The sequence below is a fragment of the Morchella importuna genome (genome assembly GCF_003444635.1).
Source record: "Morchella importuna strain M04M26 chromosome Unknown Morimp01GS031, whole genome shotgun sequence".
In the NCBI taxonomy this organism is placed as follows: Eukaryota; Fungi; Ascomycota; class Pezizomycetes; order Pezizales; family Morchellaceae; genus Morchella; species Morchella importuna.
The window spans coordinates 533,123-556,100 of record NW_025763428.1 but is presented as its reverse complement, the minus strand read 5'-3'; the positions used below and the strand labels follow the sequence as shown (position 1 = coordinate 556,100).

The 22,978-nt window shown below is 47.4% G+C and overlaps 5 protein-coding genes across 5 annotated transcripts; 1 reads left to right on the top strand and 4 right to left on the bottom strand.

Moving 5' to 3' along the window:
• Positions 1-589: 589 nt before the first annotated feature.
• On the bottom strand, positions 590-5,484 carry LAJ45_08788 (uncharacterized protein; the record flags this gene model as incomplete). Its single annotated transcript, XM_046118337.1, has 5 exons — positions 590-3,411; positions 3,475-3,732; positions 3,789-4,068; positions 4,127-4,438; positions 4,516-5,484. The coding sequence occupies 5 exons, from the start codon at positions 5,482-5,484 to the stop codon at positions 590-592; spliced, it is 4,641 nt and encodes a 1,546-aa protein (XP_045968614.1).
• Positions 5,485-8,154: 2,670 nt separating this feature from the next.
• LAJ45_08787 (uncharacterized protein) lies at positions 8,155-13,482 on the bottom strand (the record flags this gene model as incomplete). Its single annotated transcript, XM_046118336.1, has 9 exons — positions 8,155-10,813; positions 10,864-11,886; positions 12,190-12,453; positions 12,516-12,651; positions 12,718-12,787; positions 12,858-13,052; positions 13,117-13,162; positions 13,274-13,302; positions 13,375-13,482. 9 exons carry the CDS (start codon positions 13,480-13,482, stop codon positions 8,155-8,157), a joined length of 4,530 nt encoding a protein of 1,509 aa, XP_045968613.1.
• Positions 13,483-17,112: 3,630 nt separating this feature from the next.
• Positions 17,113-18,739, top strand: LAJ45_08786 (uncharacterized protein; the record flags this gene model as incomplete). Its single annotated transcript, XM_046118335.1, has 2 exons — positions 17,113-17,833; positions 18,144-18,739. 2 exons carry the CDS (start codon positions 17,113-17,115, stop codon positions 18,737-18,739), a joined length of 1,317 nt encoding a protein of 438 aa, XP_045968612.1.
• Positions 18,740-19,884: 1,145 nt separating this feature from the next.
• On the bottom strand, positions 19,885-20,423 carry LAJ45_08785 (uncharacterized protein; the record flags this gene model as incomplete). The annotated part of the gene is made up of 2 exons (XM_046118334.1): positions 19,885-20,254; positions 20,335-20,423. 2 exons carry the CDS (start codon positions 20,421-20,423, stop codon positions 19,885-19,887), a joined length of 459 nt encoding a protein of 152 aa, XP_045968611.1.
• Positions 20,424-20,785: 362 nt separating this feature from the next.
• LAJ45_08784 (uncharacterized protein) lies at positions 20,786-21,884 on the bottom strand (the record flags this gene model as incomplete). Its single annotated transcript, XM_046118333.1, has 6 exons — positions 20,786-21,039; positions 21,106-21,113; positions 21,383-21,492; positions 21,562-21,616; positions 21,690-21,698; positions 21,772-21,884. The coding sequence occupies 6 exons, from the start codon at positions 21,882-21,884 to the stop codon at positions 20,786-20,788; spliced, it is 549 nt and encodes a 182-aa protein (XP_045968610.1).
• Positions 21,885-22,978: the final 1,094 nt, after the last annotated feature.

Here is a 22,978-nt window from a genome sequence, read left to right as displayed (position 1 = left end):
GTAGTCTTACTACAGGATCCGCTCGTATCCGGTCGTGTATTGGGAATAGGTCTTTAGACTACTTCTTGCTGTAATAGTTGGTGGTGTTGTGGTGGGAGGTTTGGAACTATTATTGGTATTGTCAAGATAGACCCAGTTATGTATGGGCTTGTACTGACTTGTTTGGTATGATCGCTGGCATGTCATATGGTATAGATAAAAAGTTTAATAAGAAGAGTACTCTGGCTTACAGTCTTTTACCAACACAAAAAAAGGAAATGCGGAAATAGAGGGAATAACATCAAGCAAGGCAAGGAAACAGTAGATATATACTATGTCCAATCCAAATCCATCCTAAGCCCCCCCCCCCCCCCCAATCCCTCTGAGTGCGTTCGGAGATAAATGCATTTGCGGTGAAGGAAAACAAGGATGGTATGGATGATGAAAGAAGAAGATACCATTTGAAATCAAACTATAAGCAGTGTGTGACGGTTTTAGTATGAGTGATATCATGTTGAGTAGTCAGAAGAGGACAGAGTGTATAGATATAGTAGAAAGTAAATCTTGTAACTCAGTCGAAGGTATGGAAAGAGATAAGAATATTGAACCATTACTCCACTATAAAGTTGATAAGAGACTTTTGGCATACAATCAGCTTGATAATGCCAACATGTCCAGAGAATAGCGCCCCCCCTAAAATAGTTAAACGTTTTCTATATGGTTTTTCATCGCCTGATACTGCGTTCACGTCGGCCCCGCGGTCTAGCAGAAGCTTAACAATGTCCATCTCGCCGGACCTAACAGCCAGATGCAAAAGGGTTGCTCCATTTACCGGCGTATTGACGTTGACGCCCCTGTCCCAATTCAGTAGTCGGCGGACGATATCGATATTTCCGTTCTGCACAGCCGCATGCAGCGCATTGTGTATGGAATATCGGTGATTCGGGAGCAGTAACGTCTCGATCATCTCCAGATCTCCATCCCCCGCAGCCGCTTGTAGTGCTACTTCACCATGCTCCTTCCCCAAGGTTGGATCAGCCCCGTAGCTTAACAATAGCTTGAAAATATGGATATGACCCCTCTCCACAGCCTGTGTCAAAATTGATGATTCGAGTAGATCTTCCACGCGAATAGTATTATTGCGTTTCACAATTTCCCATACAAGCTGAACTAGATCTGCTTGGCCAGTCCAGCAGGCAGTCTCCAGGATCCTTCTCAACCTCCAATTATACCCATCGGCCTCGAATGCGGAGTCAGGGGCGTTCTGCAAGATGAACCTGACAGTATCAAAATGGCCTTCTTTGGCCGCCGCTTCCATCATATATTGTACGGTCAACAAACTGTAATCGCATTTTGTTTCACACAGGAGCTTAACAAGCTCGATACGTCCGCTCGAAGCTGCCAAACTCAAGGCATCTATCCACTCGTTGTTGGGCGGGGGGCAATCCGCACCATAACCCAGCAAGAACCTTACAACATCAATGTGACCGCCACCGGCAGCAGAGTATAAGGGTGACTGTCCTGGATAATTTCCATTGACGTTGGCACCGTAGTCCAAGAGAAGCTTGACAAGATCAAGGTGGCCAGCTTTCGCCGCATCTGCAAGGGGATTTCCTTGATGAAATATGTCGGCATCTGCACGCCTCTCCAATAACATCTTTGCAATTGTAGTACTCCCAATCTTGACAGCTGCTTCCAAGGCAGTCATACCGTCCTTATCCGCCCCTCGTGCGCCCACGTCAGCCTGGTGATTTAGGAGAAGCCTAACAACCTTGACGTGTCCACCCTCGGCTGCAGCTTGTAGAGCAGTTCCACTCTGGTAGTTGTTGGCCCTCGATTCCACATGTGCCTTATTATCCAAGAGTAGAATGCAAATATCGAGGTGCCCAGCTCCTGCCGCCGCTTGTAGGGGCGTTGAAGTATAATCACTTCCATAATATCTGATATCGCTGCCATCAAGGCCAACTTCTGCCCCATTAGTCAAGAGAAGTCTCACATAATCGATGAGCCCTTCCCTGGCCGCCCGCACAAGCATAAAATGGCTCGCTCTGGTTAATTTTGTAGTTGCTGGCGGTACCAAGAGCTGAAGGATCTCGAGGTTTTTCTTTTTATTTGCTCGGCAGGCTGCGTTAAGCCTATATTCGAAATCAGGCCCAGGGCTCATCTGTAATATAGTTCTAATCATGTCGGCACGTCCAGCAGAAGCAGATGGCTCAAGTAACCCGGAGAAAAAACGGCGTATATCGTTGGGGGTTCCACCAAAGTCCTCGTCACCCACCAAAAGCTTCAAAACCTCAAGATGTCCACCGCGCTCTGCCGCACCGGCCGCTTGTTGGATTCGGTTCTGTATTATGATCTTGTCATTGACGTAGGCGAGCTTGACCTTGTCTAATAAAAACTTTATAATGTTGATATGTCCGATGCCAGCTGCAGGTTCCAAAGAATCTTCGTCTCCATTTCTAAACAACAACTTAACAATATCAAAATTTCCCCCTTGAACCGCTGCTTTCAATGCACTTCGAGAAGAATCCGGATACGTGGACAATTCCGGTACGCTAACCAGTGCTCCATTTTCCAGTAGGATTTTGACAGCTTCGAGATGTCCACCCCCGGCAGCCGCTTCCAAGGCTGTACACCCACCCCCTCCCCTTGCTGGCGCGTTCACGGAGGCGCTTTTCTCCAATAAAAGTTCGACAATCTCGACATGTCCATTCTCAGCAGCCAGTTGCAAAGCTGTCCGTCCGCCCTTGTTTTCTGCTCCTAAAGCATTCACATCGGCATTATGACTCAAGAGGAGCTTGACGATTTCCATGTGTCCCCCACAAGCCGCCGCTTGTAAGGCTGTCCGACCATGGATGGGTGCCGCCTTTGTGTTGACATCGGCGCCATGGTCCAATAAGAGCTTCACAACGTCGATATGTCCGCCTCCAGCGGCTCCTTGAAGGGCTCTTCGCCCCCTGTCCTTTGATGCTCCGGCATTAACGTTCGCTTTCTTCTCCAGAAGAAGCTTGACAATTTCCATATGACCACATTCGGCAGCTGCTTGTAGCGCTGTTCGTCCATTCTTGTCTCCCGCTTTTGCGTTGACATTGGCGTTTCTTCCCAATAAATACTTGACAATCTCGATGTCTCCACCTTCCGCTGCCAATTGCAATAGGGTCCTACCTCCGACATAATATTCTGCGGTGGTGTTGACGTTGGTTTCGTCATCCAAAAGCAACGTGATAATACCAAGGTTTCCTGCGCTGATTGCCTCCTGTAACGCAGCACGGTGTTTTCTACCATTCTTCGAAAAGTTGCCGTTCTTAAAGTTCATCGCTAAGATACTTCGCACCATGTTCGCTTTTCCTGACCTCACGGCCAACAGGAGTGCGCTTTGGGTGTCACTCACATGATTCAGGATTAGCTCAACCATATCATCATTATCTGTGGCTAAATTGAGCGCCCAATATAGCAAGGAGCTTTTTCCGGCACAAGCTCCCAAGTATAGCGTACTTTTCAAAAGTAGCTCGACAGTATCGAGGATCTCGGATTCCACTGCTTGCTGAAGTAATGTTTTCTTGAATTCGCTATCCACTAATTCAGGGCAATCCGGAGACTCCAGAAGTCTAGAAAGAGCCTTGTTAGTCCGCCCCGTCACAGCCAGCATAACTAGATCCAGAATCTTTTGTTCTCCCGACTTAGGCAAGAAGCGACTGATGTTTTCTTTACCACATTGTCTCATGAGAATATTCTCCTCACCAAAGTCCAGCTCTACCCCGAGTTGCAAAAATTCCTTCTTGCATGTCTCAACTTGGTCGCTTGTGTACTGAAGCCCTGCAAGCCATGAGCTTTGTAAAGCATCGGCGGCTGTCGGCCGAGTTCGAAGGTGAAGAGCTCATAAACCAAACAGCCTAACGACCAGATATCTAGAGCATGCGGAATCAAGCCTTGAGCTTTAAACTCTCGCTGGTTAAATCCAAGAATCTCGGGAGCAAGATAACCATGAGTACCGGCTTCTGTTCGTATAGAGGTATTTTTTGCCTGTTTCGATACACCAAAATCGGCTATCTTGACCCAGACCGGATCGAAAGAGGCTATTAGGATATTCTGAGGTAGTAAAGCTTTCTGTTAGTGGATTTAAGTAGAGAGGGGTCATGGAGCAAACCTGGGGCTTTAGATCACGGTGGTATATCCTCTTACTGTGGAGCACCTCAAGGCCCTCCAAAATCTGCCTAGTGATCTCTTTCACTTCCATCAGTGACCTCAGGGCACTTGCACCTTGCCTAGATCTCTGAACGTATTGGCTCAAATCACCATGTTCAACGTATTCCATCACAATGAACGTGTTATCCACATCTTCGTACCAACCGTGGAATTTTACAAAAAGGTGGTCAAACTGATACCTCAGTACCTCAACGAGCCACGCTTGGAGTATGGAGAAACCTACCTGCTTAAGTTTAAGAAATGCAAGCAACTCCTGCGATAGAGTCGCCTCTTGCGAGAGGTTTCGCGGCACACTTTTCACAGCTCTCAATTGTGCTACCCCCTTCTTACCCCTTCTTGAAGATAGTCCACCTTTTCCTGTAACCAGACGATTCCAAAGCTTCCGCGCCCAATAACTTTCTTTTTCTCCCATTTTGACGTTTTCCACGACTTTGTGGAACTTCCCTTGTCCCATGTGCCCACCCGCTGTATTACACAGTCACTCTGAAACTCGGTTTCTATCTTCAGTTCGTCCAACCGTTGGTTTAAGGCCAGGTTTTTAACTTCTTTGCTTGGGTGTGGTGCAGGCCTGAGTTGAATATCCTTGCTCGGGCCCTGAGGGCTACTAATGATCGATAAAGGTTCGGGATCTAGTTGATTTGGATCCATTATAATGAGGCCATTTTTGATGGGATTATGCGGTGAGAGTGGGTCTACATTGTGGTCCTGATGCCCTATTGTGGAGGCGTCGAAGGTTTGTTCCTCTAGTGAGGGGGACTTGTTGTCTTCCGGCAATGACTCTGTCACAATTTGTAGAGGTGGTTGTAGTGCGTCGTTAACATCCACGGCGTGCGGTGGTTGGGTTCTCACTTCTCCAAGGTCCACCTTGGTTGGTGTATGCTTGCTTCCCTCGCTTCCTCCTTCGCTTTCGATTCCTTTAATACCATCAATGTTCTGCTGGCCTGAAGAGGACGGTGACTCCTCTGCAAAGTCGCGGGTCGCTATATCGTGATCTTCTGCTTGATGAGCTGCTTCGGGACTGGCAACTTGTGAGGTGTGATGAGTTGTTGACTCGCTCAGAGAAACCAGCGTTGTTTCATCGGTGGAGGTCGCGCGCTCTCGTTCTTGACTACATGCTCTAGTCGGTTCAATTGTCGCCTCGACGTCTGAATGCTCGGGAAGGCTCGATCCACTCTCTTGTGGGGGGGTTGATGACGCCGGGAGAAGCCCTCTGCTTGGATCCCCGAGTTCATTTTTTTTTGCTTGTGGGCGAGGGTTAAAGAGGCGCCGAAACCACCACTGTGAGGCGCTCTCGGGCATCGAGTACGGTATGCTTTTACTACCCTTCAGGTTTCCGGTCCCTTTATCTTTCGCTATCTGCGCGTGCTGGTTTCTGTACTAGTCTATCTTTCACAGAGATTATTGTCAGCTGGAGATTTGAATGCAAGATAAGAGGGATTTTGGTTGATAACTGCGGCCGCCGGAGGGAAAGATGAGAGTTTAAAACTCTTGTTGGAGCGTAGAAGTGTTTCTTGGAGATGGAGGTATCAAGGGGGGCTAAAAGAGGTTTTGATGATATCCTTTCTGTTTGAAGATCTAGGGAGAGGGGGAGCAGTGATTCTCGCATGCCTTGTAGATAACATGTCGATCCACAATGCATAGGAAGCAGTCCAATCATTTCGAGCCACGGCTTCGGTTCAGCTTAGGCGAATCTTGCCCCCCAATCTTACTCGTGCCAGGCAAGAAGTACCCTAAAATGCATCAGTTTTTGTTTCTTTTAATCCAATAACAATTACCCGCCGCGAGTAAATCGCCCTGGCAAATCTATTTATAGGCGAACCCAATACAATTTCATCAGGAATAGGTAGCTTACGTCAAAGGGCGTTTAATACGGCGACAGCATGTTCGGAAATGATCGTTTGGCATGATTTTAACTCAAGCCTAGTGCCAAGCTACTATGGTGCGGAGATAATCCATGGTACAGTGGCCACCAGCACCTTCGTTGAATTATTATTAGGGAAGTACCCAACGACCACAATGGGAATTCGGTTCTGGCACAATTGTAGGTTTTCCTGCCCCAAATCGGGCAATCTGTTCCGGGCCGTTGGCGGATATGACGGATTCGCGAATGGACTTGAGGTATTCGCAAATGGACTTCTAGGCTCATACATCTGTGGCTGGACCAGTCTATTCGCGAATGGCCTGGGAAGACTGTGGTTTTAGTAGGACACAGTTCATCACTCACAACTAATAATGATTTATATCAATCCCGAACGGTCTCTACAATTATTAGAAACCTCTCGACCCTAAAGACCAAACTTACAAAAAGAATTAGCATCTTCAAGATCTTTAGCGAGCTTAAGAGCTCGGTATTAATAATTGACGCCTGATATGTGATATCCTGTGGTCCCTATGAGCTTCAGCGACCCCTACAGCCACTTATTGGGGCCCTATGAGCTCTAGTAGAGCCCAGATCATTCTCGAGTTAATTTAAAGACTCAATTTCATCACCCTTTATCCAGTCCATTCGCCAATAGATCAGTCCCGCCCCCGATGTATGGAGCAAGCAGCCCATCGGCGAATCCAGGGTATTTGCGAGTCGCCCGGAACAAATCGGAGTTATCTTATTTTTTTTGATCCCGGGCATTTCCTCGTGGTGTGGTTTTATGAGTTTCTGTACTATGCCACGTTCCTCAGAGGACCTCCTACAAAGACACTCGGTGTGCATGTGCCACTCGCCGAAAGGCTTTACCACCACGAGAAAGCTTTTTCCGGGCCGCTGTGGCTTTGGAAAACATTGAAAATAGAGGAAGGGATCTCGACCCTAAAGTGAGATTTTTGAGTACGTCCAATATACCCGCTCGTTCAAGTTTATTGCACAAGAAACCACTTCGAAGACGATATGCCAACCTCATTATCCCAAGTCAAATGCAACTGGCAAACGTCCTCGAGCTCTCCCGGATCCCACATATATGATGATACGAGATTGTTGTTATTAATTCATTAATTGTGTGCAGCCCGTAGGCTATGTCAATATCTGACAATTTTCCTCTCCTACATTATATATACAATCAAGACTATTATACGGTTGTGTAAACACATAACTCTAGGAGATAAAATTGTGTAACTCACAACACAGAATCGTGTAAGAAATTGTGTAATTTTACACAATTTTTTTGTACCTCGGTGTACCGCCAGATTCAGTGCCATTCATTCTTTATTACCAGATATTATTATCCTGGCAATTAATATCATTTTACGCCACATGTACAACAGCTGCGAGAGCGCGGAGGTAATTATACTCACATCTCTACCTCCACAGCACCCTCTGAAGACATCATAGATCAAGTAATAACCCCAGGGCCGACACCATGATCATTTCTACCCCCCGTACACGTCCGCGCAGTCTCCAAGGGTTATATAAGAAACAACATCTTCAATATAATAGCTAGCTACAGAGCCGACAGGTCCTGTCCGAAGGCTGTTCCGCGAGCAAAGACCGGGACCGCAGAACAATCAAACAGATGATAACCGATGCGCCTTGCTGTTTCCAATACTGGCGTTGGCACTCACCGGGCTGCGGTGGGGGATATTTGCGTTGGACCGGATATATAGGCTAGCCCTGAGATGTCCCGGCACAGGCCATGTATTGCTATAACCGCCGAGGAAGTGCGCTTTGCGATCAACTATAGATAATCCCAATTCTTCCATTTCCACAGGATTGCATAGGGGCTTGAATAAGCCCTCATAGCTTGGTCATAATTGATCACTCGGTCACAGATAGGCACTCGCATACCAGGACAGCACTCAACTATGTTCCGGCTCCCGCGATACTAACGATCGATGCATGGGGATTCTTGAAATACAGTCTTATATCTAGGAGCGAAGGACCAAAAACCCCGGCTATATATTCCCTTCTCATTGCTGTATACTCTCCACAAACAACACCCAAACTAAACACTAAATAATCGAAATACTTACTCTAGCCGTCTAATCGAAAAGATCCGTCCGAAGTATGATTTGCGGCTCGTCATCAATCTCCATCACATCCTCCCTCGGACTCTCCACCTCCGGTTCCGGCCGTTCCTCCTGCGCTCCTTCCTTCGCACATCTTTCTGCCCGCTCCAGCGTCTCCAGCGACTTCTCGGCGGCCAACACCTTCGCATGTAATTCATTCGTCGACTCGGCCACTGCCACCTTTATGCCCCTTATCGACGTCGTATACGCGTACACCCCGTCCACCTCCACACACTCGTACTCGACAGCGCCCTTCCCTAATCGTGCCGCAGCCTCATTCAGCCGGGTGAACGGATGCATGACATTCGTTTCATCCTCCAAGAATATCCTCAGCACGCGGAAGATATCAAATCGTTCTGCCAGTGCCTTGGCAACCTCAAAGTCCCCTCCGGAATCGACAAACATGGCCCCGACGATGGCCTCAAACATGTCCGCAAATAGCTTACACTTACCGTTAATGTCTGCTTCGAGAAGTGCGATCTCGGCCCATGGGTAGCGGTCACCCTCCGCTAGGATTGTGAGGATCTGGAGCCGCGAGCGGTCGTATTGGTGGAAAAATCGTTTTCTTGCTTTGATCATCTCTGGGTGGGAGAGCTGGACGTAGTCCCAGATGTTGGCCTCTTGTTCTACATCTATGACATTAAAGACACCACGAGACTCTTCTACTGTGGGTATTTTCTCGCTGGTGGAGCGGCTCATGGACAGGAATGCTAAAAGACCGCCGTTGACGACTGAGCTCTTGTAGAGGTGCATGGAAACTGGCGGGAGATTTTTCGGACTCTGGTAGAGCTCATCAACTACTAACATGTCCAGTATCGCATCTCCGAGGAACTCGAGACGTTGATAGGACGGCGAGGGTAACTCCGAGGAAGGGTGAGTGACCGCTTCGAGAAGGAGCGATTGGTGTTTAAACTGGTAGCCGAGAAGGTCTTGTAGGCCTTTTAAGTATGTGAGTTTGACGGGTGGAGCTTTTCCCGCTTTGTGAAACAAGGAGCTCGCTCTGCTTTGGAGCGGTTTCAGGGCCAAATCTAAACCAAAGACATCGATGCATCTCAGTGCCTGGTCATAGCCCCCTTCAACATACGCTGCTCCAATGAGTGCCTCAACGACATCCGCCAATACCTTTCTTGATAGGGTCTTAACAGAAGGGGGGCAATCGTTCGGCATCCTCTTGGCACATTCTTCATTCGCTGAATGGATGTATTTGGGACTCCATTTAGCCCCGGTAAATTCTTCGGAGATGATCCATTGAGCCAAGCCCTTTCCCTGTGCTGCCTTAGCCAGCGTGGAATTGGATATTATTTTTGCCTTCTTCATAGAAAGGACGCCTTCATGCCATGATGGATGCTCGTCGAGTAAATTGATGGAAACCAGAAATTTCAATACCGAGTCGCCAAGAAACTCTAGTCGTTGGTAGTCATGTAGCTCCCTCGCGGAAGAGGTGCATAGAGCGGTAAGAACGTTATTGACTGACTTGAAACCTACGCTTGAAAGTAGAGAGTTCTGGATATCTGAAGCCATCAAAGTTAAGCCAATTCGGTGAATTATACCAGGTGCAAAAAGCGCAAATTGAGAGTATCGCCACGGGATTTTATCGGCAGTGCAGTACTGGGGAAGTAGAAAGGTTGGCGCTGTGTTCAACTCATAGAGTGTTTGATGAAGGAAGTCGCGTCGATGGGATAGCCTATGAACTTCCATAACTGGCTGGTCTGGATCGATTGGCCTGCCTTTGTACTTCTCGAGTATTTGCATATCCTCTAATGGGGATATATCAGTCCTCCATTGAATGAATACATATCTTGAATGTTCCTGGCCAGCTTCTCGGATGATTCCCATGTCCCCCGGTGGGACACAGTTTTTGTACGCATCGTATGCACTGATATTGATGCCGCCTTCCTCTCCCCATAATTGAGCCCCATCACCCCAAGAAAACAGATATGGAAATTCCATCACATTGGTCTCCATTTTGGCTGCGTGTACCGTGTATAGGAGATCATATGTCCTTTTTTTTGCTTTTTCCACAAAACTCTGGTCGACGGAAAGAGGGTATGATTGACCCAAGCTAATCTCTCCTTTCTCGACCTTTGTCCAAAAGATCGGGATTGTTTCTATATTAGGGCATTCCATGGTCGTAAATATATTGATCTTAACCAGCTCCTTGCTCGGCATAGTAAGTATGATTGGAGTAGCATATATCATTGAAGCCTCTGCCCAGTTCGTGTCTGCCCATGGATCAATAATTCTCCGGATTGGATCCAAGGCCGGAGGAAGCTCGGTATCTGGCATACTCTTCGTGTCTTCGCTAACCGCAACAAGAGGCAGCAGATTATCATTAATAAGTGGGTCTTCCAACTTATATAAAGCAAGATATGCTTCAAAAGCTGCATCCCGCCTAGCCAAGCCTTTTTTTGCCCATGTTTCTTTGCTTACAACACACCGGACATTTTGAGGGACAGAGTTTGGCAGCATTACTTCAGCTCGATAGTGAACTTTGTCCGCGTCAAAAAATCCCCCAGAGGGGTAAACAGCTTCCGTTTTAAAGATCGGACGGAGATCGGTGAACTCAGTGTATGGTAATGTATTGCAAAAATGATGCAGGTGCGTCAGCGCTGAACCCAGAGTCAAGAGCGCACTATATAATCATTAGTATCAGGTTGAACTGATGTAGGTTGGAAGTCAAACTTAGTGCTTTTCACTAGAAACTTTCTATTTTCCGCCTCACTTATTACACCATCTTCATCAGGCTCGCCTTCTTCCCTGTTTAGCCTCTTTTCAAGCTCCCTGGTTTCATCCATGTACTCCTGGATCATTTCTCGCTCCAATTGTTCCAACTTTGCAATCTTCTCTCTTGTATCTGATCCCTCCTCAAACATAAGATAGTATGTGCTCTTCTCCTGCCGCGCTCTTCCTCGCCTTTGAATAAAACTCTTGACATTTTTGGGCAGCGAGAAGCAAACCACCAAGTGGCAAGCCGGGATATCCAAGCCTTCCTCTACAACGCTGGTCGAGATGACGATATTCTTTGTTTTTCGCCTAAACCCTTCAATTGTCCCTTTCTGCTCCTGTAATGTGGTGGGCTCATATACAAGCCTTCCGGTTTTCGCAGAATTATCAGATGTTCCAACCAATGTCCCAACATCAAAGATCTCTCGTGTATCTGGATGCTCCCTCAGAATCTCCGCCAATACCGACACCCCCACCCTCTGCTCCACGAATACCAAGCCCGAAAATTGGTTTCCTCCACTCTTTCCGTTAAACTCTGCGACTAGCAACGCGATAAGTCGTGCTACTTTGTCCGTAATCCCCCATCTTATATCTCTGAGCTCTGTCGTCACTGTCACCTTCCTCAGCACATTACAAAAATAGATCTTCTCCTCCTCGTCCCACCCCGCCAGCACGGAGGACTCAGATTCGTCCTCTATAGATGCAAGTGCCCTGTTTACAATCATAGTAACGTACCACTCCGCCCCCCAAATTCCATACTCTGTGATAATGTGTTCGGCCTTCTTAACAATCCCATGCATTTGGTGGAATGAGCGAGTTTTCTTGTGTTCGATTGTCTCCCTGATTTTTTCTAGATCAGGAGGCTGTGTAGCAAGGAGAGTGATAACACGCGGGTCTTCCATGATATTCATGGAAGTATAAGCTTGTAATAAGGTTCGAAATGCTGGTGTAGACCATTCAGAGGTTTTTGATAAACTTGTCCTATCGCCCGGATCTTGGTTAGCATAGTCTCAAGGCTTTATCAGAAACATGATGAGAGACATAGGGTCTATTCATGTTTTCCAAAGATCCAGCATTGCAAGACGCCCATGTTACCCCTCGGCCCCCCTCCTAATATGCATGGCTCCACTGATGGATTGAAGGGCAGATGAAATAAGGAATACAAAAAGAGAAAATAGAGGATACAAAGTTCAGGCGGCAACCCTAGGGGTGGAAGAAATAACACTCAGGTTGAAACATCAAAGGTAGCGTAGTATATATGATATTTAGATCCCCTTATCTTACCTCGAGATATAATCATTCTCTGTTATCTTTAACCTCATAGCAGGGGGTTCTTCAAGACTGATATACTCCGGACTACCCCCTCTCTTCCCGCCCAGACCTGGAGACTTTATATAATCCTGAAGTTTTGAGTTCGCCACCTGATCAATCGAGGGCGATGCTTCATGGGTAACCTTCTTCAATAGTGGTGTATGGACATGCTCCATTAGCTCCTCCCGGTTCAAGATCGGTGTTCTGGATATAGCATTCAAATTCGACTCTATCACCCTGCAGTAAAACGGCACATGACTTAGCGAAAGGGAACGGATCGCGACAGTAGAACGACCCACTGCAGTTGTCTTGGCTTAGACTTGACAATTGGGCTAGCCGTAAGCCCAAGGATCGAGGGGACCTGACGATGGAGGTTTGGATGGTAGAAGTCTTGCATGATGCGGTTTGCCGGGTGGTTGCCGGCACAGTGGTGGGCTAGAGCATAGAATATCAGCTGGATGCACCTTCATCCTGCGATCGCCCAAACAACGACGGACGGACCTTCATCAAATATCAATAATCCTATCCTATCGATACCCACAAACCCGTGGGTTAACGCATCTAGTAATATCTAGTTTCCCACCCGCGTCAACTTCGCCCGTTCATCCCCGCTTCTTACCTTTCGACCATTGAGTACAAACCTGATGCGTACTAACAACGACCGTTGATGCGCTCTCTTGGAGTTTCAAAATCCGATCCCATATGTCTTGAGTCTTCCATTTATCAACATTATCGCTCCCGCTCAGGAACTGGATGTTCATAGGCGGTAAAGATGACCTAATAACATCGAATTGCTGATTTCCCAATGGTACGCTTGGGACCAGAAGCCAACATAACTACATATTGTCTTGATGTAAGCAATTTCATTGAGATGGTGCCGGTAGAGCGCGCTATCCATACTTTACCTCCACCGGATTCAAGGTAGGATCGAATTCTCAGTATAGCACTATTATTGAATATTGAGTATTAGGAATCGCCCGAAAATACATGTAGTTCTTAGAAAGGTCTATAGGTGTGTCGCATGGGAAGTGAGGAGGAATCTGTGTCGCTTACGTACATGTGAGTCTTTCCTGAGCCTGTGTCCATCTGTTCACCCCGCAAGTCGGATTAGCCACCGCTCAGCGTCAGTCATGATAAAGTGATTTGAATTTGTCGCACCGCAACGATGATATTCCTCTTCAAGCTCTCATCCAGCATTTCCATTTGGTACCCTCGTGAGCGGATTCTTTCTGGGCTAGATGGAATCACATTTGACTGTAGAGCCATGTTGCGCGGAGAGGGCGGGGAGGAATCGAAACTGTTTGATGGATATCTTGTAAATATTCAAGGTGATAGAAACAATCCCATGTAGCACCTAAATTCGATAGTACTCAGGATGTGGGAAAACGATCTTCAATAAATAGCCACTACCGGATCCATAGTCAGGCGTCCAACTGCTCGTGTAGGGAATCCTTTAGGCGTTCTCAATCGGGTAACTCAACCGGATGCGGAACAAGCAGTCCTTGTCACGACTTTCCTATGGAGTTTGAGTACAGTATAACCCCTAATTCGATTGAACATGAGACCTAACGAACTAAACTAAAATTATTGACTTCATAGGCGTCGCAACAGGAACTTTTTTCTTTATTTCTTTGGCGGGGGGTTCTCAAGTCGTCTGCCTTAATGTAGAGTAAGGGGATGTGCGGTTGGTGGCGGACCACAATTCAAATGACTTCACACGTTTCTCAGAGGAGGCTGAAGTCTGAAGATAAGAGAAAGAGGCTCAGATGATGGGCTCTAAGCCTCTAATAGCAGTGCTAGAGTGCCACATAACACAGACATACTTGGCGTTAATATAAATACATGTACCTGGGGTGCCGGCAAGTGATGCAACGCTTGACCTAGCAACGCCGAAATGTACTCAGAACTTCAACTTTTAACACAACACAATGCTTGGGCAGGATAGATATTCTAGTCATACCCATGATAAATGAGTCTCTAGAACAGAGTCTGCAATTTTTCAGGTCATTGGTTTGGGGTTTTTAGCCTGGGGAAGGACAACTTGTGACAAGAGACAGTAATAAAAGGAGAAGCAACAGTCAACCACATCAACTCTCGCCATAACTACATGTATGGTCTCCAGCTTCTAAATTACAATATATTTGCTCCACATTCTGTTAGCTAGTTTGGTTGTTGAGAAGTATGGGCTATTTGACCGTTGCATCACTTTCCGGTACCCCCGGGTACATACATAAACCTGGCCATGGCGCATCCCACGTTAACATCGGCACTACATGTAGGTACATACATCTACAGTACCGGAAAACGGGGTAAATTTCCTACCGAAGTGAGAAAATACAAGTATGTAGTTATATACCTACACGTAATCATGTAAGTACGTCTGGTTATAAGAGACAAGCACATACATACTCTAGAGTACTTCCAATATCAAGTATAATATCCCAACCCTCGGTAACGCGCATCTTCTGAGGCTCTGTTTCTCTGATATCGACTCGATTTTACTCAATTCATGGATTAAGTACCTACATGTAGATTGGCATGAGATCATGCATTGACAGTGTAGATTGCTATGCAACTGCACTCACGGGTCCCTGTGGATAAATTAGCACAGCCCTCTCACTCCCATATATGTATATCTAGTGAGTACTTGGCCTCGAAACTAAACTCCCTACATTCTGCTACCCATCTACCATACCGGCCTCTTTACCGTATACCAAAGCGCCCCTGCATCGATAAAGCTAGATGTCATTCGGTTTCGGCATAGGTGATATTGCGGGCTCAATGCAACTGGCTTGGCATCTATAAGAACTGCCTCCAAGTCGGATTTAGATCGCTGAAACAAGAACTCGGCAATACACATAACTCACTGAGGATTTTGCAGGAAGAATGTACCGATTCCAAGTCCATCTTACTATCCGCAGGAAAAGATAGGATAGACACGCTTAAAAGCCTAGTGGATCAATACTGGGATGCACTGAATGCATTGAGTAAACATGCAAAGAAGTATGAGAAGCTCGGTGATCAAAACCGATCGTCACTGAAGAAATCCTGGATGGGGTAAAATGGTCGGCTAAAGCATCTGATCTATGTAGATGTCTTGAGAAATAAGGTTTTTCGAGCGTGAGCAACCTAAGATGCCACTTGTGCCCCTGATCTACTCAGGGCTTCTGTTCCCATAAGCTACATAACTGGCTAACGCTGGCACTTTTTTAGTTGGTTTATCTCAACGGCATTCTTGGTCTTGTCCTCATTTCAACCGGAAAGTAAGAATCCCGAAGACTTACTACAAGGGCATAATAAACTAACCCATTACTTAGTTCATCCTTACAATGTATACAATCCATCTCTCTAAAAGTAGAGCAGGGCATCAGTGATATCAAAGGGATAATCAAAAACTCCCAGCTCAAGTACCGTTGATCTCCGCGATCGAGGACGGCCGAATCTTTGCTCTTTCCCTCAGTGAGAAATTCATAGAGCATGCTGAATCTCAACGAAAGTGGTCGCCATCGGAGTTGACCAATGGATCTCTGCAGGGACATGGTGGCTTCTGAAGGTCTGCAACCCGCAAATCGCCCTAAAGAAAATGATGCGAGTGCTAGTATTTTTGCATACCTAAATCGCCGATTAGCTACTATTCAACTCTCACTCTCAATACCCATATGCTTCAGTTCTAGGCTAATTTTTGCAGTCACAGGCAAGCATTCAGAAACGCCCATCTTCGTCAGCTCCCAGCGATAGTAATTCATTCCAATGGTATGCGGACTTGATCAAAGCAGCATAGATTTTAATCGACATAATTGCACGGCACCCACAGCTGGACTTTCTCGATTCAAATACCGCCATTCGCATAGAAATCCTTGTAGAGGTTAGTCTTTACCGTTCTTCCTGATAGAAATATATATCGAAAATGCCGAGAATTCCGGGGTTTGAATTAGATTCGATTTGGGTAGACGACCATTCTGACGGTTGAAAGACGATCAAAAGGGAGCTCCGGAAAGTCGATACCTTAGGACTTGAGAAGCCGAAATTCGAGCAAATCGAGAATTGTGATTTGACGATCTGGGAAAAGGAGGGCAAATGCCCTGATTTACAACCTAAAGGCGGTTTTGTGGGATCAAACTCTGGATGGATGGTTGAGGATGAGTATATCTTATTCCAACAGTATGTGAGCAATATTTGGACATTTCTTCCTCTGTATGGCTGGTTTATCATAAGAAGGCCACAATATACTGTTTGTTTCGGAGAAACACCACCTATAGGGAGAGCTTCTTTATTCTGTATCACGAGTGCTATTTTACCCGACGATTCTTCCCCTCTACCTAGGCCCCCTAGAGGAGGAGTAATAAGTTTGATTGACCAGTAAATAACAGGCCGTATCTCTCGTGTTAGGTTCGCGTTATATCGGCCGAATGAGCACGGAACACTTATTTCCTGTGTTGTCCTGGTGTTAATGCATAAGAAAGAAAGGCGCGGAAGATTCCTGTTGGCGGATCAGAACTGGGTTGCTCGGTCCTCACTTCCTGATATTGATCAGACCAAAACCACTCAATACCAAGATAATTGCTAATTCGCCGTGGTTGTAGTAGTTGATGATATGGGTATGATCACTGAAGATAACGTCCTCCTCCTGGGGGGTCAAATGATCCATCTCTCAACTCCACTTGGTAAGAAATATGATATGTGCCCAGACTTCCTTACATATGCATCTAATTCATCTCCCCTCATGCCTCGTGTGAGCTAGCGTTGATTCACGAAGGTTCTACGGGCCGCTAACGTTAATGCTAGATGCAAAGACTTTATGTGATCATGAAAGTGTTTAGCGAATATATTTGGCGGTGTCAACTATATGGCAATAATCCAAGTGTGGTGATAGCTTTATCTATACTCTTTGCTGTAATGTTTGGGTACCGATCTGTCATTGAAAGCATGCTTGGCGCGAGGATGGGTGGAGAGAATGAACCCCAGAAAGGCTCCCCTGAGGAAAGCTACCTGTTCAGAGCACGTCAAGTAGCTCAAGGCAGGCTTCCAGAATTGGCCGAGAACAATCTGTTCACTCCTCCACTTATTCTCCTACATTTCACGCTTTTTACTTTGGCAGTGACAAACAATATAAATGGCATTGCGCTTCTAATTTTAGAGCTCAAAGGCATCTCAACAAGCCTAGAAGAGAAGAGCACATGGGGGTCTATATCTGGCGCGGCCCGCGAAGGCCACACGCCTCTTGTGGCCCTCTGGTTATCAGAGGACCCATCCAACCACGGACCGGTATTTCTAATGGCGATATATGAGGGACATCTAGAAATTGTCAATCTATTTTTGGAGGAGGACTCCCTTCGGAATATAATAAGCCAGAAGGAAGTATGCTCTTGCTGGTGTCATAACCCCCTCATTTACACCACCGCGGAGGGACATCTCAACATTGTTAATAGACTCCTTGAAGCAGGCGCCGACGCCGACCCTCAGCATATAGACACGAGCTGCCCTCAATGTGTTGAGGAAATGGGTGGGCATCGATCATCGAAAACTAATACGAACTCTTGCACCCCACTTGAGTTTGCTGCACATTTCGGGAACTTACCTATCCTCAATAGGCTTCTCGAGATGGGTGCTTGTGTTAGTAAGGAAACTGGAAGCTACTAGAAGAGGTGTAGTCCACTATCGCATGCCGCCGAGCAAGGACATCTACATATATTAGACCGACTTCTTGAGCTAGACAAAGAATTGCACTCCCTTGTGTATAGTCTAGAGAGGGCTATAAAGAGATGCCAGGTACCGGCTGTGGAAATACTTCTTGAGGTGGTCACCCGCGCAAAATGCACCACATCTGGCACAAGAAAGATTGGAGTGACCTCTTTGTTTTAGCCCTGGATTTAAAACACATTGGTATTTAAGCAAATTTCTGGAGTTCGGTGCTGATATCAGTGCAGAGGGCCCTAATGGGTATACTGCGCTTTTGAGAGCCGTTGCTAGAGGTAACCTTCACATGGTTAACTGGTCCCTGGAGGCAGGCGCCGATGTCGAGTCAAAGATAAATGGAGACACCTCACTTGTGCTGGCCGCATACAAAGGCCGTCTACCTCTTCTTAACATGCTTTTAGAGGCGGGCGCTTCTGTTAATCCAAAGAGTTCACGCGATGGACACTCACCGCTTTCGGTTGCCGTAGAGGAAGGCCATCTATGTATTGTCAACAAGCTCCTGGAGGTGGGCGCAGACTTGGAGGTGAGGAACTGCGATGGAGACACCCCACTTTTGCTGGCCATAGAGAAGGGCCACCTAAACATCATCGATAGACTTCTGGACGCTGGCGCCAATGTAAACGTAAAGAATCGTTACGGACTTAGCTCGCTTTCAAAGGCCGCAGGAAATGGCAATCTCTCTATTGTGAACAGACTTCTGGAGGCAGGTGCTGCTCAATATAGGACAGCTTATGTTGTGGCGCTTTTCATGGCCGCATCCTCCGGATATCTGGCTGTTTTCAACAGGCTTTTGGAGGTTGGCAGCGATGCTGAAAAGGAACGGTGACGCGATTGGGATGCCAACGATCAACGGTATCTATATATCTATTGTCAGTGGAGGGAGGGAGGGAAGGGGCGGGAGGGAGTGGTAGAAGCTAGTGTGTATTCTGGGACCAGTGATTAGCTTCCGGAAGAAGGGGGGGCATGTAGCTAAGACTCCGGTGTTGGTGTAGAGGAGAAGTGGGGGGGGGGGGGGATGGATTTATAACTTCGGGTCCGGTCAATTGAATACCATCATGTAGATTTATTATGTCAGGCTTGTATACACGTTATAATATAGTGGACCTAGGGTAGATACATGCATGCACACATTTATGAAGTACTTGTTCTATACGTACATTAAGTACATAGTTGGCATGGGCTAGCGGTTTCCAGTGGTGATTTGAGTCTGAAATGTTTTGCCAATGCTAGTGGTCTAGCTTCAAAAGAGCTATGGACTTGTATCTATATCCAATTAGTTATTGGGACACATGGCCGAACAATTGATTCTACGCCTTCCCCAATTGGATTCTCTGGGCTTTTGGTTGTGGAATGAAATTTTGTCCGCACGGACGGTTTTACCAGATCTATATATGTATCGAAACCCATATATAAATTGTTCATTTCCACAGGAGCAACTGCACACACAGTCGAATCTCGCTATAAGGGTATGGAAATTTCGGAAAATCAGGCTGCAGCTTACCCTTACAGAGAGCATACCCTTATAGAAAATTAGGGTTAGGGTTATTTGGCTGGCGTGTGTCGGAAATGGGGGTAAAGAGAGAAGACATCACTGTGTTTTAGGTGGTTTGTTGCAAAACTTCTTCACAAACACCCTAACCTTACCTTTTCTATAAGGGTACGCACCAAAAAAAACCCCAATTGTCTAAGAATATTCTTATAGTAAGTATTTGGTCATTTACCCTTATAGATGTTACCCTTATAGCGAGATTAGACTGTAATCATATAAACAAAAAAAAGAAAAAAAGAGAGAAAAATTCTCGAATAAAAAACCTAACCCCGTCCCGTCACCCAGCATCCAACATCCCTCCTCCCCCCACCCCTCAAATAATCCACCAACACCACATTCGGCACCCCCTTCCCTTCCCACACCCCGCCCACAACCTCTTCCACAGCGCCCTCTCCGCCGCCTCCCCCGCCATCACCTCCAAGCTACTCATCACCAGGTCCTTTGCCCCCTCCTGCGTCAATATCCACGGCAGGATGAAGAACTTGTCCTTGGCGTGCTTGGAAAGCTTGTCTAGCTGGTCCGTCACCATCCAGTCGGCGCTCATGGTGTTGGTGTAGCGGTCGTGCATGTCCAGCTGCGCGGCGGTGTAGAAGCCGGCGTCCGGGAATATGGAGAGCGTGCGTGCGGGTGCATCGGTGAGCACTAGGACGGCGGCTTTGGGGGGTGGCGCCGCCGATGAAGGTGGAGAGGGGGAGGTCGGCGAGTGATGCGATGGAGTTGGGGAGGCCGTGGGGGTGAGTGAGCTTTGAGAGGTGCTTGTAGCACTCGGCCCACTCGGAGTCGGTGAACGGCCTGGACCAGAGATATCTTGTTAGCACACTCACTTCCACCGCATCAACCGCACAACGAAGTGGGGGGGGGGGGGGTCGTACTTATAATCCCCCAACCCATCCAACTCCTTAAACTCCTCCGTAAACCTACTCACCTCCGCCACAATCTCCTCAATCCCCTGCCCACGCATTCCCTGCCACGTCTTCAGCACATCCCCCCCCCAAAAAAAAACCGGACTCCAAGCTAGCGAATAACGGCCCGAAAACCAGTCGTCCTCCGTAATCGTCGGCCTTATGTCCAAATACCGCGCTGCCGCAAGTAGCGCGAGACGCTCATGCCGCTGTTGTACATGCCGGGCATGCAGATGTCGCGCAGCGGCCGGGGGCCCAGCGTGGCCAGGTTGCGCTGCATCCAGTCGGTAGAGGGGTACGTGGAGGTGAAGCTCCCCGTGGCGCCGGAGAGAGTGAAGCAGACGTCGCCGTCGTGGGCGAAGCCGAGGTCGATGGCGGAGCCTGCGGGGTTGCCCTCGGTGGTCAGGTTGGTGAGGATGATTTAGAAAGTGAGGGCGCCGAGGGCAAAGTGGAAGGGTGTGTCGGAGAGGGTGAAGGTCTCGTGGGCGAATTCGGGGATGTGGGCGGTGAGGACATCGGATGGACATTCGATGTAGAGGGTTGTGGACTGGCCGGCGGGGAAGATGTCGGGGATGTTCCAGTTTTCCATGCGGTGGTGCGGGGGTGCGGCACGTTTCCAGTCGTGCGGGGTGCCATTGATGAGGGTTATGCCGCCGCCTTGACCCATTTCGAACTCTGGGGGGTGGTTAGGGAATTGAGATCCAGTGGAATTGTTTGGTGGATATATTGGGAATTACTTACTTTCTGCGCTGGATATATTATGAGGATATTTAAAACAAAAGCTGTCGTAGGTAAAAGTTTCGAGTCGTAGAAGCCCTGATCTTGAAGGAAGTACGTCTGATACCAAAGTCCGCAGTGATACTCTTCCACCACCACCAGAGCAGGAGGCCAATATTTATATTCCCCTCCTCTCTCTCGCGAGGGCTAAACCACTTCATCCTTAGACGAACGAACCTCTGCCAAACAAACCTCGACCGCCATTCCGCTCGTTTACCACCGAGATGCAAAACCGACGAACAAGCTGAATTCAAGATACTGGACAAATGTACTCACCCACGTGCCCACAATAGGATTAGGCTGTGCACAACCCCGGGCATCTGGCGCTCCCTTCAGCCAGCCACAGAGTACCTACTTGTCGTTTGATTGTTAGGAAACACTTTTGAAAGCATCAGCAGGTTCATTTCTAACTATACTTACCTCGAGGAAACGTTTCCCTAATGTTGCAATGTTGAAGCTATAGCTAGCTAGAGACCTGCGACGTTGGGGGAGTGTGGTCAAGCGGGTTAGGTCGCCGCGGCACCGAGACAAGACTAACCCATACATACATGTGTGTACTTTAGTGTTACCTAGGGCAGTCAACTGCCCGCTCAACTATCATTGACCCTCTTGCGATCTAACTAGACCGACTGGTCACCGTAGTGCCCGATCGGTGGAGTGAGTGAGTAGGTACTCTGTGTATCTGTTTGTGCGACACCGCCGGCGTCAAAGTGCCCCCCTCCCCTTCTGTCGACCAATCGCATTGGTCGGTCTGGAAAGAAAATAATAGAAAATAAAAGATAAAAGAAGAAAATAATAAAAGTAATCATAATAAAAGTAATTATATTAAAAGGCAAATAAAATAAAATTGGATAAAAAAGGTAATCATGTGTTAAGAGCTGATCATGTAGTGAAGACAACTTGACATGTAGCCCCCCCCCCCCCCCCCTCAAACTTGTAGAGCACCTACATGTACCTGTGAAGATATCTCAGCTGTCAAGTAGTATCTTCAGCGCTGCCTGTCCTCTCAGGAGCCTATGAATTGTGCAGGTCCCTATTCGCTCGTTTTGGTACCAAACGGGATCCCCGATCTGTGCGATATGGAACACTCTTTGTCCCACCCTGATCATGAGCACTGTGGGGATGCGATGTCTCATCTGCAAGGCAAAGAAAACTGCCCATGTTGTTTGAACGGGTCTGTCTGGGGGGGGAAGGGAGATATATCACAAGTAAGTACTCTGCGTAGTAATCTAGTATTGCATGTCCGGTCACTAGAATGGACGTATGTAAGCGTGGAGATAACAACTCCGACTCCAAGAGCGAGCGATGCGCTAGTGCCGACCGCGCTTATCATCAGTACTTTGTTTTCGTTTCTTCTGGTTTCACGGCACCGGCGAGCAGGTTGAGTAGGTATAATACTATACAGGTCTGGAGAACTAACACACACCGACCGGCACATCCCGCCGCCCACGGCTAGCACAAAACAAGCATTATTCGCGTCTATCGCAGCGGTTTGGCGAGTCAGACGCCACCGGATGTGGGTACGGGGCGTCGCTCCACTGCTAGTACCCATCCTGCATGATATACACTCCTCCCTCCTCCTATATATGTACGAGTACTCGTATTTTCCTGATGTTTGTAAAAGGAACCACTATTGCATACCATTCAAATACGCACCAAGTCCACAACTTACAGTCGCACCTCGATATGCCGGATCTCAATACGCCGGATCCCTTGCTATCCCGTACGAAATCCTCTGGGGTTTTGGTTTTTTTTTTACTGCAAGATCCCGTATGAAATCCTTCGAATCTTGGCAATCCGGCATATCGAGTTGCGACTGTAGTATGGTATGCAATGG